General features: G+C 39.6%; 1 protein-coding gene across 5 annotated transcripts in view; it reads right to left on the reverse strand.

The window, feature by feature from the left end:
* Positions 1 to 16,165, reverse strand: part of LOC123519527 — a 140,614-nt gene that overhangs the window by 31,783 nt on the left and 92,666 nt on the right. For 4 of the 5 annotated variants that reach the window (XR_006679032.1, XM_045280889.1, XM_045280890.1 and 1 more), the window contains exons 3-4: positions 2,942 to 3,468; positions 1,560 to 1,562 (exon numbers count right to left, since the gene is read on the reverse strand). Coding sequence is in view for 4 of the 5 variants with exons in the window: in XM_045280889.1 (XP_045136824.1) it covers positions 1,560 to 1,562; positions 2,942 to 3,468 (530 nt within the window). In the remaining variant the exon portion in view is untranslated. The remainder of the gene's footprint in view (positions 1 to 1,559; positions 1,563 to 2,941; positions 3,469 to 16,165) is intronic. The other variant, XM_045280891.1, reaches the window with a different exon arrangement.

Raw genomic sequence — 16,165 nt, forward strand, 5'->3', positions numbered from 1 at the left:
TAAATACCACATCGACTAGAAAATGCCAGAGTGAAGAGCCAGGTGGTGGACAAAAGGTGAAATGTAAATCGGTAATGTATGGCTTTGTAAGGGCGAGGAGACGGAAGGAGAGGAGCGGAGAGGCGGGAAGGCGAGCACGCAGCCAGCCAGCCCAATCCAGCCAGGGCCACTGTTCCCTTTAGAGTCAGGCGGGTCCTCAAGTTGGTGTAGCGAGGAGGCTTTGATCCAGAGAAGCAGCCTGTCCATGCCGTGCCTCGGTGTGCCTGGTGTTCAATTATATTCCATGTGTGAGACAGAGAGAGAGAGGGAGAGAGAGAGAGAGAGAGAGAGAGAGAGAGAGAGAGAGAGAGAGAGAGAGAGAGAGAGAGAGAGAGAGAGAGAGAGAGAGAGAGAGAGAGAGAATAAAGCAATTCAACCTCTTTTTCTTATACTGCATGACTTCATACTGTTTTATTCAGAGAGAGAGAGAGAGAGAGAGAGAGAGAGAGAAACGAATATTAATACCAAAGAGTTGCAGAAGTAAGGACGTGATGGAGCAGAAGGTTCGGCAGAGGAGGACGAAGAGGAGGAGCATGAATGAAAGTCAAATATCACCGTGGATTGCATTTTCCTGTGTGTATATTTAATAACGCACCCACCGCCTTGCTTTACCCGCTCAACTTTTCCCCTAAATATGGAGCCCGCCGCTGTGCCTCATTGCTGATTCGTATTTTAAAGGAAAACTATGATGCCTTCCATTTTTCACGCCGACCCGAAACTTCAGCATTTTTTTACTCTTATTTTTCCGCGGGACGTTATGGTAATATTGCTTCGTGCTGGAGTAATGATAGCGATGAGGTTCGTTTTTCTTTTCCTACGTTTTTTTTTTTTTTCGGGGTTGGCTGCGTTTTCTTTCATTCGTGACCTCATTTTCGATACAGGTGATTAGGAACGGGTTATGAAAGCTTGGGAGAGATTACACTATGCTTCCTTTCACAAAATTCTCCCGGAAAATTACATGTATAGGCGCCGCTGGTGTTAGCATTGTTTGTGTTAATGGGATGCTAATATTTGGTGTGAGAGGCGTTGTTGTTGTTATTGGTGGTGTTCGTGTTGTTGTTGTTGGTGGTGATGGTGGTGGTGGTAGGTTGTTGTTTTTGCTATTTATGTTCTTATTATTACCACTGCTTGTATTACTGCTACTGATTATACTACAACTACTGCTACTACTACTACTACTACTACTACTACTACTACTACTACTACTTATATCACCATTATTACCACCATTATTACCATCATTACTAAACTATCCTACCACGATTTTTCCTCTTCACTCTTTACCTGCACCCAACCACCACCACCACCACCACCACGAAAACATACAAGACTCAACCATTCCCGTAGAAACAAAACCACTGTAGCATAAACATGACCCTGGAAAAGAGGTTGGGACTGAAAACTCTCTTAATACCCTGAACGCCTGAAACACCATTTATTCGCATAGGGACCATCATCTTAATCTGACACTAAATATTTCCCTTTCTAGTGGTGTGGAGGGGAAGGGAATCTGAGCTTACCTTCTACGAGTCCCAAGGAAGGTGGACAAGGCGGGGAGGCGAGAAGGGCGTTGGTACCAAGATGTCAGGAGCAAAAGAGAGGGAGAAGAAGATTAGTACGTAAAGATTATATCGATTTTTTTCTTGTTGGTCTGTAAAGGTAAATGAATATCTGTCTATCTATATGTCTCGATCTCTTTTTCTGTCTCTGTCTCTTTTTCTCTTTCTCTCTCTCTCTCTCTCTCTCTCTCTCTCTCTCTCTCTCTCTCTCTCTCTCTCTCTCTCTCTCTCTCTCTCTCTCTTTCTCTCATGCTTCTTAACTCCTTCAGCTCCGTGACGCGTTTTCATATTTATTCTTATTTCTTGGTGATTTTATACAGCTTCAGAAACTTATGGAGGGATTAAAACAGTGAAGACTCTGGCCATTAATCTTCTGACCTCTATAAACCTTTCGTAATGTAAGTAATATCGTTTAATCACACAAATTCATGGTAAAAATGTGTCCCAGTGCTGAAGGGGTTAAACTAATCTTTTCCTTATATATATCTTTATCCTGTCTTTTCCTCCATTTTCTTGCTATTTTCTGTCAACTATTTTCTCAATCTTGCCTATCTTTTTCCTTGCTTCCTCTATTCCTTCTTCCTTTTGTCGTCTATTCCCTTTCTTCACCTCTCCTGTCTCGTGTCGTCTTTCCCTATAAATTTTTCTATGTAACATCTTCACCATCGTTTGTATCATTTATTTATCATCTCCTTCCATCATTGCTCATTCCATCTTTCTTCTTGTCTCTCCCTTTGCTCCCACTTTTCTTCCACTTTTCTCCCATTTTTCTCTACCTTCCCTTCCTGCATTTTTTAGCAATGTCTTCCATCACTACTCGCTCCACCTTTCGGCCTGTCTCTTCCTTTCACTCCACTTGCTATCTTCTTCATCTTTTCTCCCTCTTGTTTTACTTTCTCTTATCATTTCCTTATTTTGTCTCCTTTTCCTCTCTTCCTTCTCCCATCTCCCTCTAGATCTTGTGCCTTCTCTTTCTATATCCATTATTCATCCTTTTTCTTCTTTTCTCTCACTTTTCTCCTTCTTATTTGTATTGTCTCATTTTACTGTTTTTTCACTGCGTCTCTAACTTTTATCCCTTGCCTTTCCTTTCTATATCCTTTCATCATCCTATCTCCTCTTTTCCTCCCAGTTTTCTCTTACTTATTGTATTTTTCTCATCTTTTCTTCCATATTTTCCTTCATCCTGTCCCTTCTTTTCCTCCTAATTTTCACCCATTTACTCTACTTGCTCATACTACATCATTCCTTCACCCTCTCTCACTCTTTTCTCCTTCTTTCCATATCGTCCCATCCCGCTCAACTCTCTTGCCTGCAGCTGGTCTCTTTAAACCTAACCTCACCTGGTGCAGGGTTGACAGCTGAGGGAAGCGGCACGGCAGGTGAGCCACGTCCCCTACATTGGCGTTTATTTCCGTCACAGTGTTGTTCTCTAAGTTCAACTCAGGGAGGATGTGACTTAAATCCAAGTTCGGCTCCCCTGTGGCTTGCCCCTGTTCTGGTAGTACTCCTTGCAGTCCCCCTGGTATTTGTCCCGGTAGAGGTCCTTGAAGCCGGCCTGGTATTGAGCCTGGCATCTGACCGTTTCCAGGTACCACGTTATGGCCAGGTACATATCCAGGTAGGCCTTGTAGCATCACCTGGCCTTGTCTCACCTCCGCTAGTACCTCTTTCATCGCCTCCTCGTGTGTCATCATTATGTTTCCTCCTGTTGGTGCTCCTCCTCCTCCTCCTCCTCCTGATGCTGATGCTGTTTCTCTTCTCCCTGCTGCTGTTGGTCCTCCCATTTCCGCTTCTACCTTTGCTCCTCCTCCTCCTCCGCCTCCTCCACCTCCTCCTGTCGGGATCCATTGAGGTTCTGCCACGTCTTCTGCGGGAGGAAAGAGAAGCAAGGCATTATATTGGGTTATGTTGTGTAAACTTCTGCAATACATGTTTGGATTAGCTGTGTGTTGTTTTTGGTTGATTGTGTTATGGTGTGTGTTTGCCGGTCTTTGTGTGTGTTGTTTGAAGCAGAGGAGGTGAGTGTCCGTGTGTGGGTGTGTGGTTCGGGGTATAAGATATGGTAATCGTGAGGCTTATTCTATTTTATTCAAGAGAAAAGTACAACATTAGGACTTTTTTAATTCTAGGGAGCTTAAGGATTTAAGTAAAAGTAATGATGTAAGTGAAGTAAAGTTTTTTCATCTTAAGAATTGATGAGAGAGAGAGAGAGAGAGAGAGAGAGAGAGAGAGAGAGAGAGAGAGAGAGAGAGAGAGAGAGAGAGAGAGAGAGAGAGAGAGAGAGAGAGAGAGAGAGAGAGAGAGAGAGAGAGAGAGAGAGAGACAGACTAACGAACGAACTTAACCCACAAGAAACTTACTGGCCACCTTTAATTAATATACTTCCTTCATTTCACACATTCCTGTTATTTCCTAAAGCGCTGCGCAACTTTCATCCTTTTCATCGTGTTTTCCAGATGCGAAGCGCTTTCAAATGACACTTATAGTCCAGTGCACACGAGCGAGCGAGAGAAACACGGTCTACACACCCACACATTGAGCACAAAGGAACTCAAAAACACCTGCTAAAAAATAGAATATATCGAAGGTTTGCGGCAGTAGTAGAATAGTGTATTACAATAGCAGTGAAGAAATTGCTGTTAATTCTTTCAGTGATATACTTTTAGGTGATATAACGAAGGCTATAGCTAGAGATAAGGTAAAGATGTGGTAGCTAAGTCCTCGAGTGTGTGTGTGTGTGTGTGTGTGTGTGTGTGTGTGTGTGTGTGTGTGTGTCTTTATGTCTGTATGTCTTTATTACCAAGCATATGTGGCGCAGCGAAATGAAAGGTTTAGGACACAGATGGGTACAGTCACGCTCTCATAAACTGACGTATCGACTAGTGCTGTTTTTGCTCGTTAACCAAGATGTGACAGACGCAAAGACAAGGAAGAAAAAGCAGAAAGAAGGACAGACATGAGTAACTCCAGCGCAGGACCTAGATTTGTTTATGAGACCCGCAATAATGTAAGGAGCCGAACTGAGACATGCAGAGACAAGAACATGAATATTGTGCTAAGTGACAAATGCAAGGCGAAGAGTAGATGAAATATAACGAAACCAGGTGTTGTAAGACCCAAAGTAATGCGTAAAATCCACAGTAATATAAGAGGAAGGATGATAGAGATATGCAGAGATAGACATGAACGCTATTAATGAAAGAGACAAACGCTTGGTAAAAAAAAAAAAAAAAAAAAAAAAAAAGCACTCGTAAGATTCAGATTTGGTACCTAGATAGCATAAAAGAGCAAAACAAAAGTAACAAGGTACAAAAGAAACACAGAGACACAGAAACATATTAACCCTTTCAATGCTGGGACAGATTTTTACTTTTAGATTTGTGTACGATTACATCTATGGAGGTAAAAAAAATTAATGGCTAGAGCCTTCACTATTTTAATCCCCCCACATGAGTTTCTGAAGCTGTATAAAATCCCCAAATAGTAAGCAGAATGAATATGGAAACGCATCATGGCACTGAAGGACTAATACACAAACAAACACAAGACACAACATTCAGCCATCGCATCTAAAAACCATCAAAACAACATCAAAACAACAACATGGAAAACAAAGAGGAATTACCACACCACAAAAAGAAAATAAGAAAACATGCAAACCCAAGACTCACATTACTCAGATTCTGCACTAGCCACAACGTGAAGAGAACCTCGAAACATGAATACCACCAACATAACACGAGGCAGCCACAGTCATACGCACTCCCTTTAGTTCCCACTCCGACAGCCAGCTACATTCTACCATTCCCCTCTGCGGATGTCCACTGCCTTCCCTCGACCTCCCCTCGTCCTCCCCTCGACCAAGCACTCTCCCACAGGTCCACAAGCCTCACTGCCCATTGCCTCTCCCAGCTTCCCTCATTCTCCTCCTCCCTGGTACGTTGCCAAGATGGTACCTCAGGAATACTCCTCTCCTACACTATTCCTGTAAGCCTTCCGTTCAAGTTAGCCCTTCGCAGGATCAATTGTATGTGCGTGTGTTAGCTGAGGCGTGCCATGCTGTGTTCTGTCGTGTTCTGTCGTGTCTTGTCGTGTTCTGTCTCCTCTTCTCTGTGTTATGGTGAGATTTGGTGTTTTAATGATTTTTTGAGAGAATTGTCGCCGTTTTATTTGGAGGGTGATGTGCCATGCTGTGTTCTGTCGTGTTCTGTTGTGTTCTGTTGTGTTCTGTCTCTATTTCTCTTTTAGTGAAATTTTGTGTTCTCTTTATAATTTTTGAGGGAAGTGTCACGGTTTTATTTGGAGTGTGCTGTGTCATGCCGTGTTCTGTCGTGTTCTGTCGTGTTCTGTTGTGTTCTGTATCGTTTTCTCTCTTTGTTGTGGTGGAATTTGATGTTTTTATGTTTTTTGAGGGAAGTGTCACCGATTTATATGGAGTGTGCTGTGCCATGCTGTGTTCTGTCGTGTTCTGTTGTGTTCTGTTGTGTTCTGTGTTTTTTTTTCTTTGTTTAGTGGAATTTTTTATGATATTTTGAGGGAAGTGTCACCGTTTTGTTATGTTCTTCAGTGTTTTGTCGTGTGTTTTTATTTGTTTTGCTGGAAATGTTGTGTTTGCTATGTGGTATTTGTTATGTGGTACTCATTATGTGGTATCTGGTATGTGGTATTTGCTATGTGGTGTTTCCTATGTGGCATTTGTTTGTCGTGTGGTATTTGGTATGTGGTATTTGGTATGTGGTATTTGGTATGTGGTATTCGTTATGTGGTATTTGGTATTTGGTATGTGGTAGTTGGTACGTGGTATTTATGTGGCATTTGTTATGATGGAAATGTGGTGTGTTTTTTTTTTTTTTTGTGTGTGTATTTATGAATGTTGGTATGTGAGTTTCCTGTGTCTTGTGATTGGGAATTTGATATCCATTTTCCTTTTTTCATTGAGTATTTTAACTGTATTTCCTGTTTTGTATATTTCTTTATTCTGTTTTGTTGCTTTCATCTTTGCAAACTCTTTATCATTTTTCCTCTTAAATCATGCCAGACGATTTTTATTTTATTTATTTATATATTTTTTTTTATTGAAGGAGTGTTGGATAGGTGGGGAGGATTCTTCTACTGTACTGCTCCGTCTCTTGAACTCCCTGTCTGTGTCCGTATCTCCAACTTCATTTAAGAGGGAGGTTTCAGAACATTTATCCCTGTCTTTTGGCTAACTCTTTCGTCACTGTATGGGGACTGGCGACTGAGTGGACCTTTTTTTATTCTTCGTTGCCCTTCGCCAATCTTTCCATTTTAGGTAAAAGAAAGAGTATTTTCCTAAAACAGATATGCAAGAAGTAGAAAGTCTGTGTTGGGTTAAGCTTTGTATTCTCTCTCTCTCTCTCTCTCTCTCTCTCTCTCTCTCTCTCTCTCTCTCTCTCTCTCTCTCTCTCTCTCTCAACACATCCCCAAGGTTCATTGAAGCATAAAATTGATGGTTCTCTTCCTTGCAACCAAATTTTCTTCCCTATTGCCTCCTACCCTTTTGATCACTGTTATAATCTTCCCCTGTATTCATTCCCCCTTTTACTGACCCCTTCTGTCACCCCCCATCCCCTCTCCCTTCCCCTCTCCCGTTCTTTTATCTCATTCTCCTCCTTCCTACTTATCTCTTATTCTCATATTCTCTTTCTCTCTTAAGTAACGCACCGTTTGCCTCTTATCCTCTACTTTGCTTCGTTTCCCTCTTCTCTCTCTCTCTCTCTCTCTCTCTCTCTCTCTCTCTCTCTCTCTCTCTCTCTCTCTCTCTGCGTTTCAGCTTTAGTGTTTGTGTGTTTTCAGCGTCATGTGGGTGTATTTTGCTTTATTCGTTTGTTTAGTATGTTTGTTCCTCTCTCTGTTTGAATATGTGTCTATTTTCGTCTCTCTCTCTCTCTCTCTCTCTCTCTCTCTCTCTCTCTCTCTCTCTCTCTCTCTCTCTCTCTCTCTCTCTCTCTCTCTCTCTCTCTCTCTCTCTCTCTCTCTCTCTCTCTCTCTCTCTCTCTCTCTCTCTCTCTCTCTCTCTCTCTCATCACAACCTATCGGGAGTCATTGAGAAAGGGGGACGCTAGTGGGGGAGATTACATTAGCGTCGCTCTGTTAGAGATAACGAGAGAGATACAAGGAGAGCCTTCCGGGGCGGCGAAGGGAGGGAGGAAAGGGCGCCGGGAGAGAAGACAACGATACGTGAAGGGTATGGAGGGAGGAAAGGAGGGAAGGAAAGGTAAAAGCGAGATAGTATATATTGGAAAGAAAAATGCAATACAAAGGAGAAAAGAAAATAAAGAAGGGAGGTATGCAATAGAGAGAGAGAGAGAGAGAGAGAGAGAGAGAGAGAGAGAGAGAGAAAGAAAGAAAGAAAGAGAAGAATAGAAGAATATGAAGAGAAAAAAGAAAGAAAATACAAGAGATACACCGAAAAATGGATAATATATGCAAAGGGGAAAGAGGAGGAAGAGAACAGGAATGGAAAGGAGAACGGGAGGAATGTAAAGAAAAGGAAGACGAAATTATGGAAAAATAAATTGAAATGCAGATAAGATATGAGGAAGAGAAGGGCGAGACAGCTGTGTAGAGGAATAAGAAGAGAACTTGATGAAACTGAGACGAACAGAGAGAGAGAGAGAGAGAGAGAGAGAGAGAGATGAGAAGAATATAGGAGCAGAGAACAAGGTCATGAGAATAAAAGAAGGGAAATAGAAGACTGAAGAACAAATAAGAACAAAGAAGAAAGGAACAAAAGAACAGTAAATGAAGATGGAATAGAAGAATAATGAGAGACAGGAAAGGAGAACGTTATGAGATGCGAAAGGAGAATAATTGAGAAAGAGAATGTTCACGTGGGAAAAGGAGAAATAATTGAGAGAGATAGAGAACATCAATAGTGAAGAGAAGCAAGAAAGCAAGAACGCCTAGAAATGTACAAGAGACAATAAAATGATAGATGTAATAGAGATTTGATGCCATTAAAAACTTAGAGTGAAGTGTTTGTCTGTCATTTCAAGTGTTCTCGTACAATAAAAGACTCAGGGCAAACATAGAATCGGTGATGAAATATTCCGTGATTGAGTCACGACGGGAGGGCGAGAGGCGGATTAACCCTTCAATACTGGGACACATTTTTACCATGAGATTTGTGTACAATTGGACCATTTTATTGACATTAGGAAGGGTCTATTTAAGTCAGAAGATTAATGGCCTGAATCCTCACTGTTGTAATCCCCCCACATGAGTTTCTGAAGCTGTGTAAAACCACTAAATAGTAAGCAGAATGAATATGGAAACGCATCATGGCACTGTAGTGGTTAAAGGGAAGAAGCATTGAGTTATTTTGGGATCGCTCGGTATGAAGGAAATAGAGAATGCATTATTGGGTCGATACAAAGGACACGAAACCTTAAAGAAATAGCATTGGCGATAAAATATTGTCTGAGTGTGTTATGGCAAGGGAAGATATATAGAATTATTTTTAATTCAGAGGTTATGAAGAAAATATGAAATGTGTTATTGAGTCGATTAGATATTGGTTTTTGACAAATATTTGACTTCTTGAGTGATAGAAAAGATAGAAGTACGTTATATACTAGTAATATTAATGTTATATGTTCAAGAGATTAAGGTAAATAATTCAATTAATGAGATAGAAACAAAAGAACATAAAGAATTTGTTGTTGATACATGTTTGAAATCGTGCGTAACAGAACAGATGAAACAAGGAATGAAATAGAAAATTTTATGTCTATATATGTCCAAGAAAAGACAAAGAATGTGATTTTGTGAGCAAATAATTCAGCAGGGAATGTAATGATGATATAAATAAAAGTGAAGGAACTCGAGTAGATACGGAGAAAGAAATGATGACTTACAGAATGAAGAAAGCAGTGGCTAGAGAGAGAACATTTTAAGTGAGAGTTTGAAGATAGAAATAACTTACAGAATGGAGAAAATAATGAGTTATAGAATGAAAAAGATAATGAGAGTGAATTAGGAAAATAATGAGCCATAGAATGTAGAATATAAAAAAAAACACAATAAACAAATAAAGTTTCTCGCTAAATCAAGAGGAAATAAAGAGTCACAAAATGGAAAAGGAAATAATGACCAGATGAAGAACGAAAATGAAAGACTTGAGGAGTGGAGAAGAAAACAAAGAATCACAGAATGAAGAATGTAAAAATAACACAATAAATTAAAAATTAAGTGACTCGCTGAATCAAGAGGAAATAAAGAGTTACAAAATGAAAAAGAAAGTAATGACCAGATGAAGAAAGAAAATTAATGACTTGAGGAGTGGAGAAGAAAACAAAGAGTCACAGAATGAAGAGGAAGCAAATCACTCAGCTGACTAATAATAATGGCGGCGGAGAATGGCGCAGGTGCGAATTAGCATAATGGCTTGAACGCTTCTTCCTGATCATTAATATAAAAAGTAATGAAAATAAAGATCTTTCCCCAAAACTTCAACGACTCGAGTCATTAAATATATTCAACTTTTTCCATTTTTTAGGTGAAACTTAGATTACGTTTCATTTTTCTCTCTCTCTCTCTCTCCTCTCCCTCCCTTCATCTCCTAAGGACACGAATACCTAACATCCTTTCTGCATATTTCTCATCCTACGCTAATCCCTCTTTATCACATTTCCTTGTTTGCATTTACAATTTGCTACAGACACTCATATTCTCCCCTTCTCTCTTTATTCCTTTTTTACTTCTCGAGTCATATTAACTTCCCTTCCTCTCCTGTTTCTTTTGTTTCCTCTCATTCTCTTTTAGTTCACCCTTAAGACCTGATATCCTCCCCACCTTAGAGAGAGAGAGAGAGAGAGAGAGAGAGAGAGAGAGAGAGAAACAGTGAGAAAAAAAATTAGTTCAGAGACAAAAGAATTGAGGAAAAAAGGGAGAAAGAAAGAAAAATTAAAGACACACACACACACACACACACACACACACACACACACACACACACACACACACACACACACACACACACACACACACACACGGACAAAGAGAAGAAAGACGAGGGATAACTTCTGCATGTGAGAGGTGGAAACAGATGAAGAGCAGTTGAGTTTCTTAAGGACATTCATAATTAAAACTTTCCTAGGGTGGGTATAATCGCCCATATAGCAGATTGTTCTTGTTCCAATATTATGCACGGCGTGAGGGAAGCGTGAACTTAGAATCCCCTCCACAAACTTTTCTTACAAGTTTAGAACAGGTGGAGGGACGGGGGCGGCGGAGAGAGAGAGAGAGAGAGAGAGAGAGAGAGAGAGAGAGAGAGAGAGAGAGAGAGGAAGGAGAGGTGGGGTGGGGGAATAGAAGTGCCTGATTGACTGACCGACTTACTGACAGACAGAGATAGACAGGTGAACGTAAACACTTATTGCCAACAGCTAATTAGTCTTGCCTAAGAGAGAGAGAGAGAGAGAGAGAGAGAGAGAGAGAGAATACAAAATCATAAAGAAACATTTTGATGGCTCACGTTTTTCATTGTTGTAAAAAGATACCAATAAGATAACACCAAAATCAAATTAAAAGAGGGAAATAACTGCCAACACATTACTAACCTACCAAGATAGTAAGGAAATACAAAGATAACACTACAATTCTGCATAGTTACATCATTTTCCTCCCCATTACATTTCCTTGACTTCTTCAGGGATGGAACGCATTTTTACCATGAGTTCTAGGTATGATTAGATGATTTTATTGACATTAGGAAGGGTATGTGGAGGTCAGAAGATTATTGCACAGTCTGATGTTTCTGAAGCTGTGTAAAATCGCCAAATAGTAGGTAGAATGAATATAAAGATACGTCATGGTGCTGAAAGGGTTAAGATACACTCAACACCTTTGTGAATATTAACTACTTAAACCACTAACCACCCTTTTAACACCCTCAGTGCCATAACGCATTTTCATATACGTTCTGCTTACTTTTTCGTCATTTCATACAGCTTCAGAAAGTTTTGTAGGTTATTAGAATAGTTAAGACTGACCATTAATCTTCTGACCTCCATAGACCTTTCCTAATGTCAACAGAATCGTATAATCACACCAAAAACTCAAGGCAAAAACTATTAACTATTCTAACTACTAACATGACCGATAGATTTTCCTGGACCTAATCTATCATCCATATTTCTAGAACTAAATTACTCTACAGTGTCTCATTGCTATATTGCTTTATTTATTTATTTATCTTTTGTTTTTATCTTTTTCTTTATTTGGTGAAAGGACTAGCATTTTTCATATGTCTATTCTGCTCTTACTTTTTTTAATCGTTGGCATTATTTTTAACTATCATATTCCCGTGACTTTTTATTATTAATGTTATTATTGCGATTATTCATCTCAGTCTCATTTTCTTTCCGCTGTTCCATCAACCTTATGAATAAAAACTGAGGGACTCGGAAATTAAGATCAAAAAAAGGAAAAAATCGTAAATCTCTGTCAAAAAGCGACGTAGAGAGTGAGCGAGAGAGAGAGAGAGAGAGAGAGAGAGAGAGAGAGAGAGAGAGAGAGAGAGAGAGAAGCAATGAGACTCAGGCAGCTAAATTAATGAAAACTCCTCTTCCATCTCTTCCTCTTCCTTTCTCTTCTTCCTTCTCTTCCTATTCCTTCTCCGCTTCTATCAGTTCATCTTGTTTGTTATTTCTATTGCTTCTCTTTCCTATTCCTCTTTTCTTTTGTGTTTCCTTTATCTATCTCTTCTCTACCGTGCTCATCCTCCTCCTCCTCCTCCTCCTCCTCCTCCTCCTCCCCTCCTCCTCCTCCTCCTCATGTATATTCTCTTCATTTCCTTTACTTTCAGAATTATTATTATTGCTTCCTCTCTCCTTCCTTTACTCATTACTTCTCTAAACAGGTGTAACTAAAACCGCTACGAATTGGTCTTAAAGGCAATAACTCACACACACACACACACACACACACACACACACACACACAGACTCTCTCTCTCTCTCTCTCTCTCTCTCTCTCTCTCTCTCTCTCTCTCTCTCTCTCTCTCTCTCTCTCTCTCTCTCTCTCTCTCTTTCCAAGGCGACCTAATTTCAAAGGTACACGGGAGAGAGAGAGAGAGAGAGAGTGTGTGTGTGTGTGTGTGTGTGTGTGTGTGTGTGTGTGTGTGTGTGTGTGTGTGTGTGTGTGAGGAGGAAGGAGGAGGCTTTCCAAGTTTGTTAATAATGAACTTGTTTATGGCGTTAAAAAATTATCCGGGGAAAACTCTCTCTCTCTCTCTCTCTCTCTCTCTCTCTCTCTCTCTCTCTCTCTCTCTCTCTCTGACGCAATATCAAACTAATAAAGCAGCAAAGATGAATGATAGGTACGGGAAGCAATCGTTGGATTATGAAAAACGAACGAAATTTGCGAGAATGTGCGAAGATGCGATAATATATGATAAAAGTTATAAATGAAGGCAAGACGGATGAAAAGGATGCGGGAGATGAAAGAGGAGGTGGACTTGTATAAAAGGAAAATGAAAATGAAGGTGGAATACGAAATGAGACACAGATGAATGCAAATACACAAGAACGAATGAGTGAACGAGAAACTTGACGAAATATTAAAGTTTCCCTGGTAAAGAAAAAAAAAACGGAGCTTAATTCGGTGGAGGAGAAGAATAATCCTGGGGAAAAGCGAAACTAAAAGACGAAGGAAGGAAAAATTAAGGTTCTGTATTTTTTAACATCGATTTTACTCTCTGAATATTTCTACTTTGTTATATTATTCATGTTTTTTTTTTCTTATCACGTATTCCTGCCTCCTTTTTTCTTATTGTGGTATTGAAATAATGTATTAGTTTCTCCAATAAATAAATAACCATAGAGAGAGACAACAAAAAATAGAGAAGGTCATTTTTTATCAGTCTTTTGTAATATTCATGTATTTTTTTCGTATACATTTCGTCGTTTCTATAAATTTATGTATAGAGTGATATATTAGAGCCTCTGATGAATAAATACGCACTTGCTTTCAATCTCTTCTCACCCACATATTTCATTCTTTTTTCTTTTTTTTTCAATTCATCTCCACTTTTCATTCCTTCTCCTCCTCCTCCTCCTCTTCTTCTTCGCCGCCACCCATTCTTGTGTCCCATCAATTCATCTTCCTTCGTCCTTTTGCTCCTGTTTCTCTTCCTTCTTTTCATTCCGTTTTATTCTCATCTTTCCGTCTCCCTCCTTGGTTTCTTTCTTCTTTTCTCTTCTTTTCTTGCTTTGCACTATTCACATGTTTTCCTCCTCCTTCTCCTCCTTCTTTTTCTTTAAACTTTTTCATTTTCTCCACAGTTTTACGTCTTGCCTTCCTCCTCGTGTTTCTTCTCTTTTCTTTTTACATCTCATTCAATTTCATTCACTTATTTCTCGTTTGTTCCTTCTCCTCCTACATTTCATTGCATTTTAGTCGCAGCTTATCGTTCCCCTTCTTCTCTCCTTCCCATATCTTTCGTTAATCTCTTCCATCTTCGTCTTCCCCTCATTCATTCCTCAATCTCTTCCCTCTCATTACCTTTCCTCTTCATTCCCTCCTTTTCTCTCCCTCATTTTAGCTCGAGACAAGTAGAAGTCGCTCATTTGCACTCGATCTAAAAGGCCACGAGGTTAAGCATCATTAGGATGGGGGAAGAGAAGGCGAGGAGAGGGGAAACGGCACTGAGGGGAGAGGGGAGGACGTGTTGGTTCAGTGGGGAAATGGGGAAACGAACCTCATTTGTAAAGCATATGGTGAAGGGGTCAAGATGAATGGGTATTGATGGGGAAGGTGGTGGTGGTGGTGGTGCGTGTCTCTTTGTCTTAATCTTGATCTTGAGTCATTTTTATTTTTTTTTTTTCTCCTCTTGCTTTGTCATAACTTTATTTATCCTTGTTTGATTTTTGCTTGTTTGTTTTTTGAGGGTTGTTTATTTCTGTCTCGTGATTTACTTTTCTTTCCTTCCTTACTTTCTTTCTTACTCATCTTTTTTCTTCTTCCTTTCTCTCTTTCTTCCCTTTTTTGCTTATTTTCTCTAAACACATTATATTCTCTCCATTTCCCATTACCACCTACCAAACATAACTATAACAGAGATTCAGAGAGAGAGAGAGAGAGAGAGAGAGAGAGAGAGAGAGAGAGAGAGAGAGAGAGAGAGAGAGAGAGAGAGAGAGAGAGAGAGAGAGAGAAACAGCAGTAGGGAATGTTATGCAGCCAACCAACACACACAATTACCATGAGAATATCCTTCCCACAGACTCTGCTTTCTGTGAACCTGCTGGAGGGAGCACCTTAATTTACTGAAGTGCCTTGCTCCAAACTCAGTGTGTGCTTAACCCTCAGATAATAATGTCGTTTCCAATGCCCTGTTTTGATCCACTTAATTACCAATATACTCCTGTTCTGTTTCTTAAAAGGAGGGTTTTTTGTTATTTTTGTGTGTTTTTTTTTTTTTGGGGGTCTATACGTGTTTGTTTTGTTCATGTGTTCTAGTTTACCTGTTTTATCAATATATTTCAAACTCTATTTCTTGAAAGGGGAAGTATTTTGCTTTGGGGTTTTTTTATGTGTATATTTATTTATTTTGTTTGTGTGTCTCTAGCTTTTCTTGTTTCATTTTTGTGTTTTTGTTTTTGTCCTTCTCTGTGTTTCTCCTTACTACATTTTTTTTAATTGCCTCTTTTGCTTTTTTTTTTTTTTGTCTTTTTTTCTTATTTCCCCTTTTTTTTTTGTCTCTTCCTGTTTTCACTTTAATATGTTTCCCTTTCTGTCTTTCTCGTCTCTCTCGTCTCCCATGTTTATCTCTCTTCTTTTATTACTCTCTTTTACTTATTACTGTTCTCATATAACATTTACGCACTTTTTTTATTTCTCTCTTATCTACTGTTCGTTCGCATACTTTCCTCTACTTTCTCTTCAATTACTTCATTCCTTCTTGGGACATTTTTCGTGAGTTATTTTGTCCTTCTTCCTTTCTTGGACTCCCTAAATACGCGTGTGTGGTTTGTGCTTATCATTTTAATCCGACGTATGTGCTATGTGCGTGTAGTGTGTGTTCAAATACCTTTTAAGTTGATTGACCGTGTGTATGTGGGTGTGTGTGTGTGTGTGTGTGTGTGTGTGTTTGTGTGTGTTTGTGTGTGTGTGTGTCAGGCAGTTAAACAATTACCTGCTGGGCTCACTGATTCAATATTTCAATTGTATTTATATTCAAAGCAACGTATTTTCAATGTACAGAGAGAATGTTCCGCTTTGTCCACCGCCAGTAGCTTTTGTTGTGGCTTTCTCCCTCCCTGAGAGTTGTTTAAAAGCCCAGCGCAATACCTCACCTCTTTTTGGGTGGAAAAGCTTTTATGGGAGGTCTGCAGATACCTCACTTGAATTGTTCCACCAGTCTGGCATTGAAATTACTTTTTTTTTTTTTACTTATTTCCTTATTTTGCTTTAATATTTGATACGTTCAGTCCACTTTAAATAATTTCCGGTTTTTTTTTTATCTATCACTCATTTCCCATTATTTCTATGACAAGACGCATTCACTTCACCTTTTTTTGTAGCATTTATCATCACAAATG

The sequence above is a fragment of the Portunus trituberculatus genome, chromosome 45, assembly GCF_017591435.1.
Source record: "Portunus trituberculatus isolate SZX2019 chromosome 45, ASM1759143v1, whole genome shotgun sequence".
Classification (NCBI taxonomy): Eukaryota; Metazoa; Arthropoda; class Malacostraca; order Decapoda; family Portunidae; genus Portunus; species Portunus trituberculatus.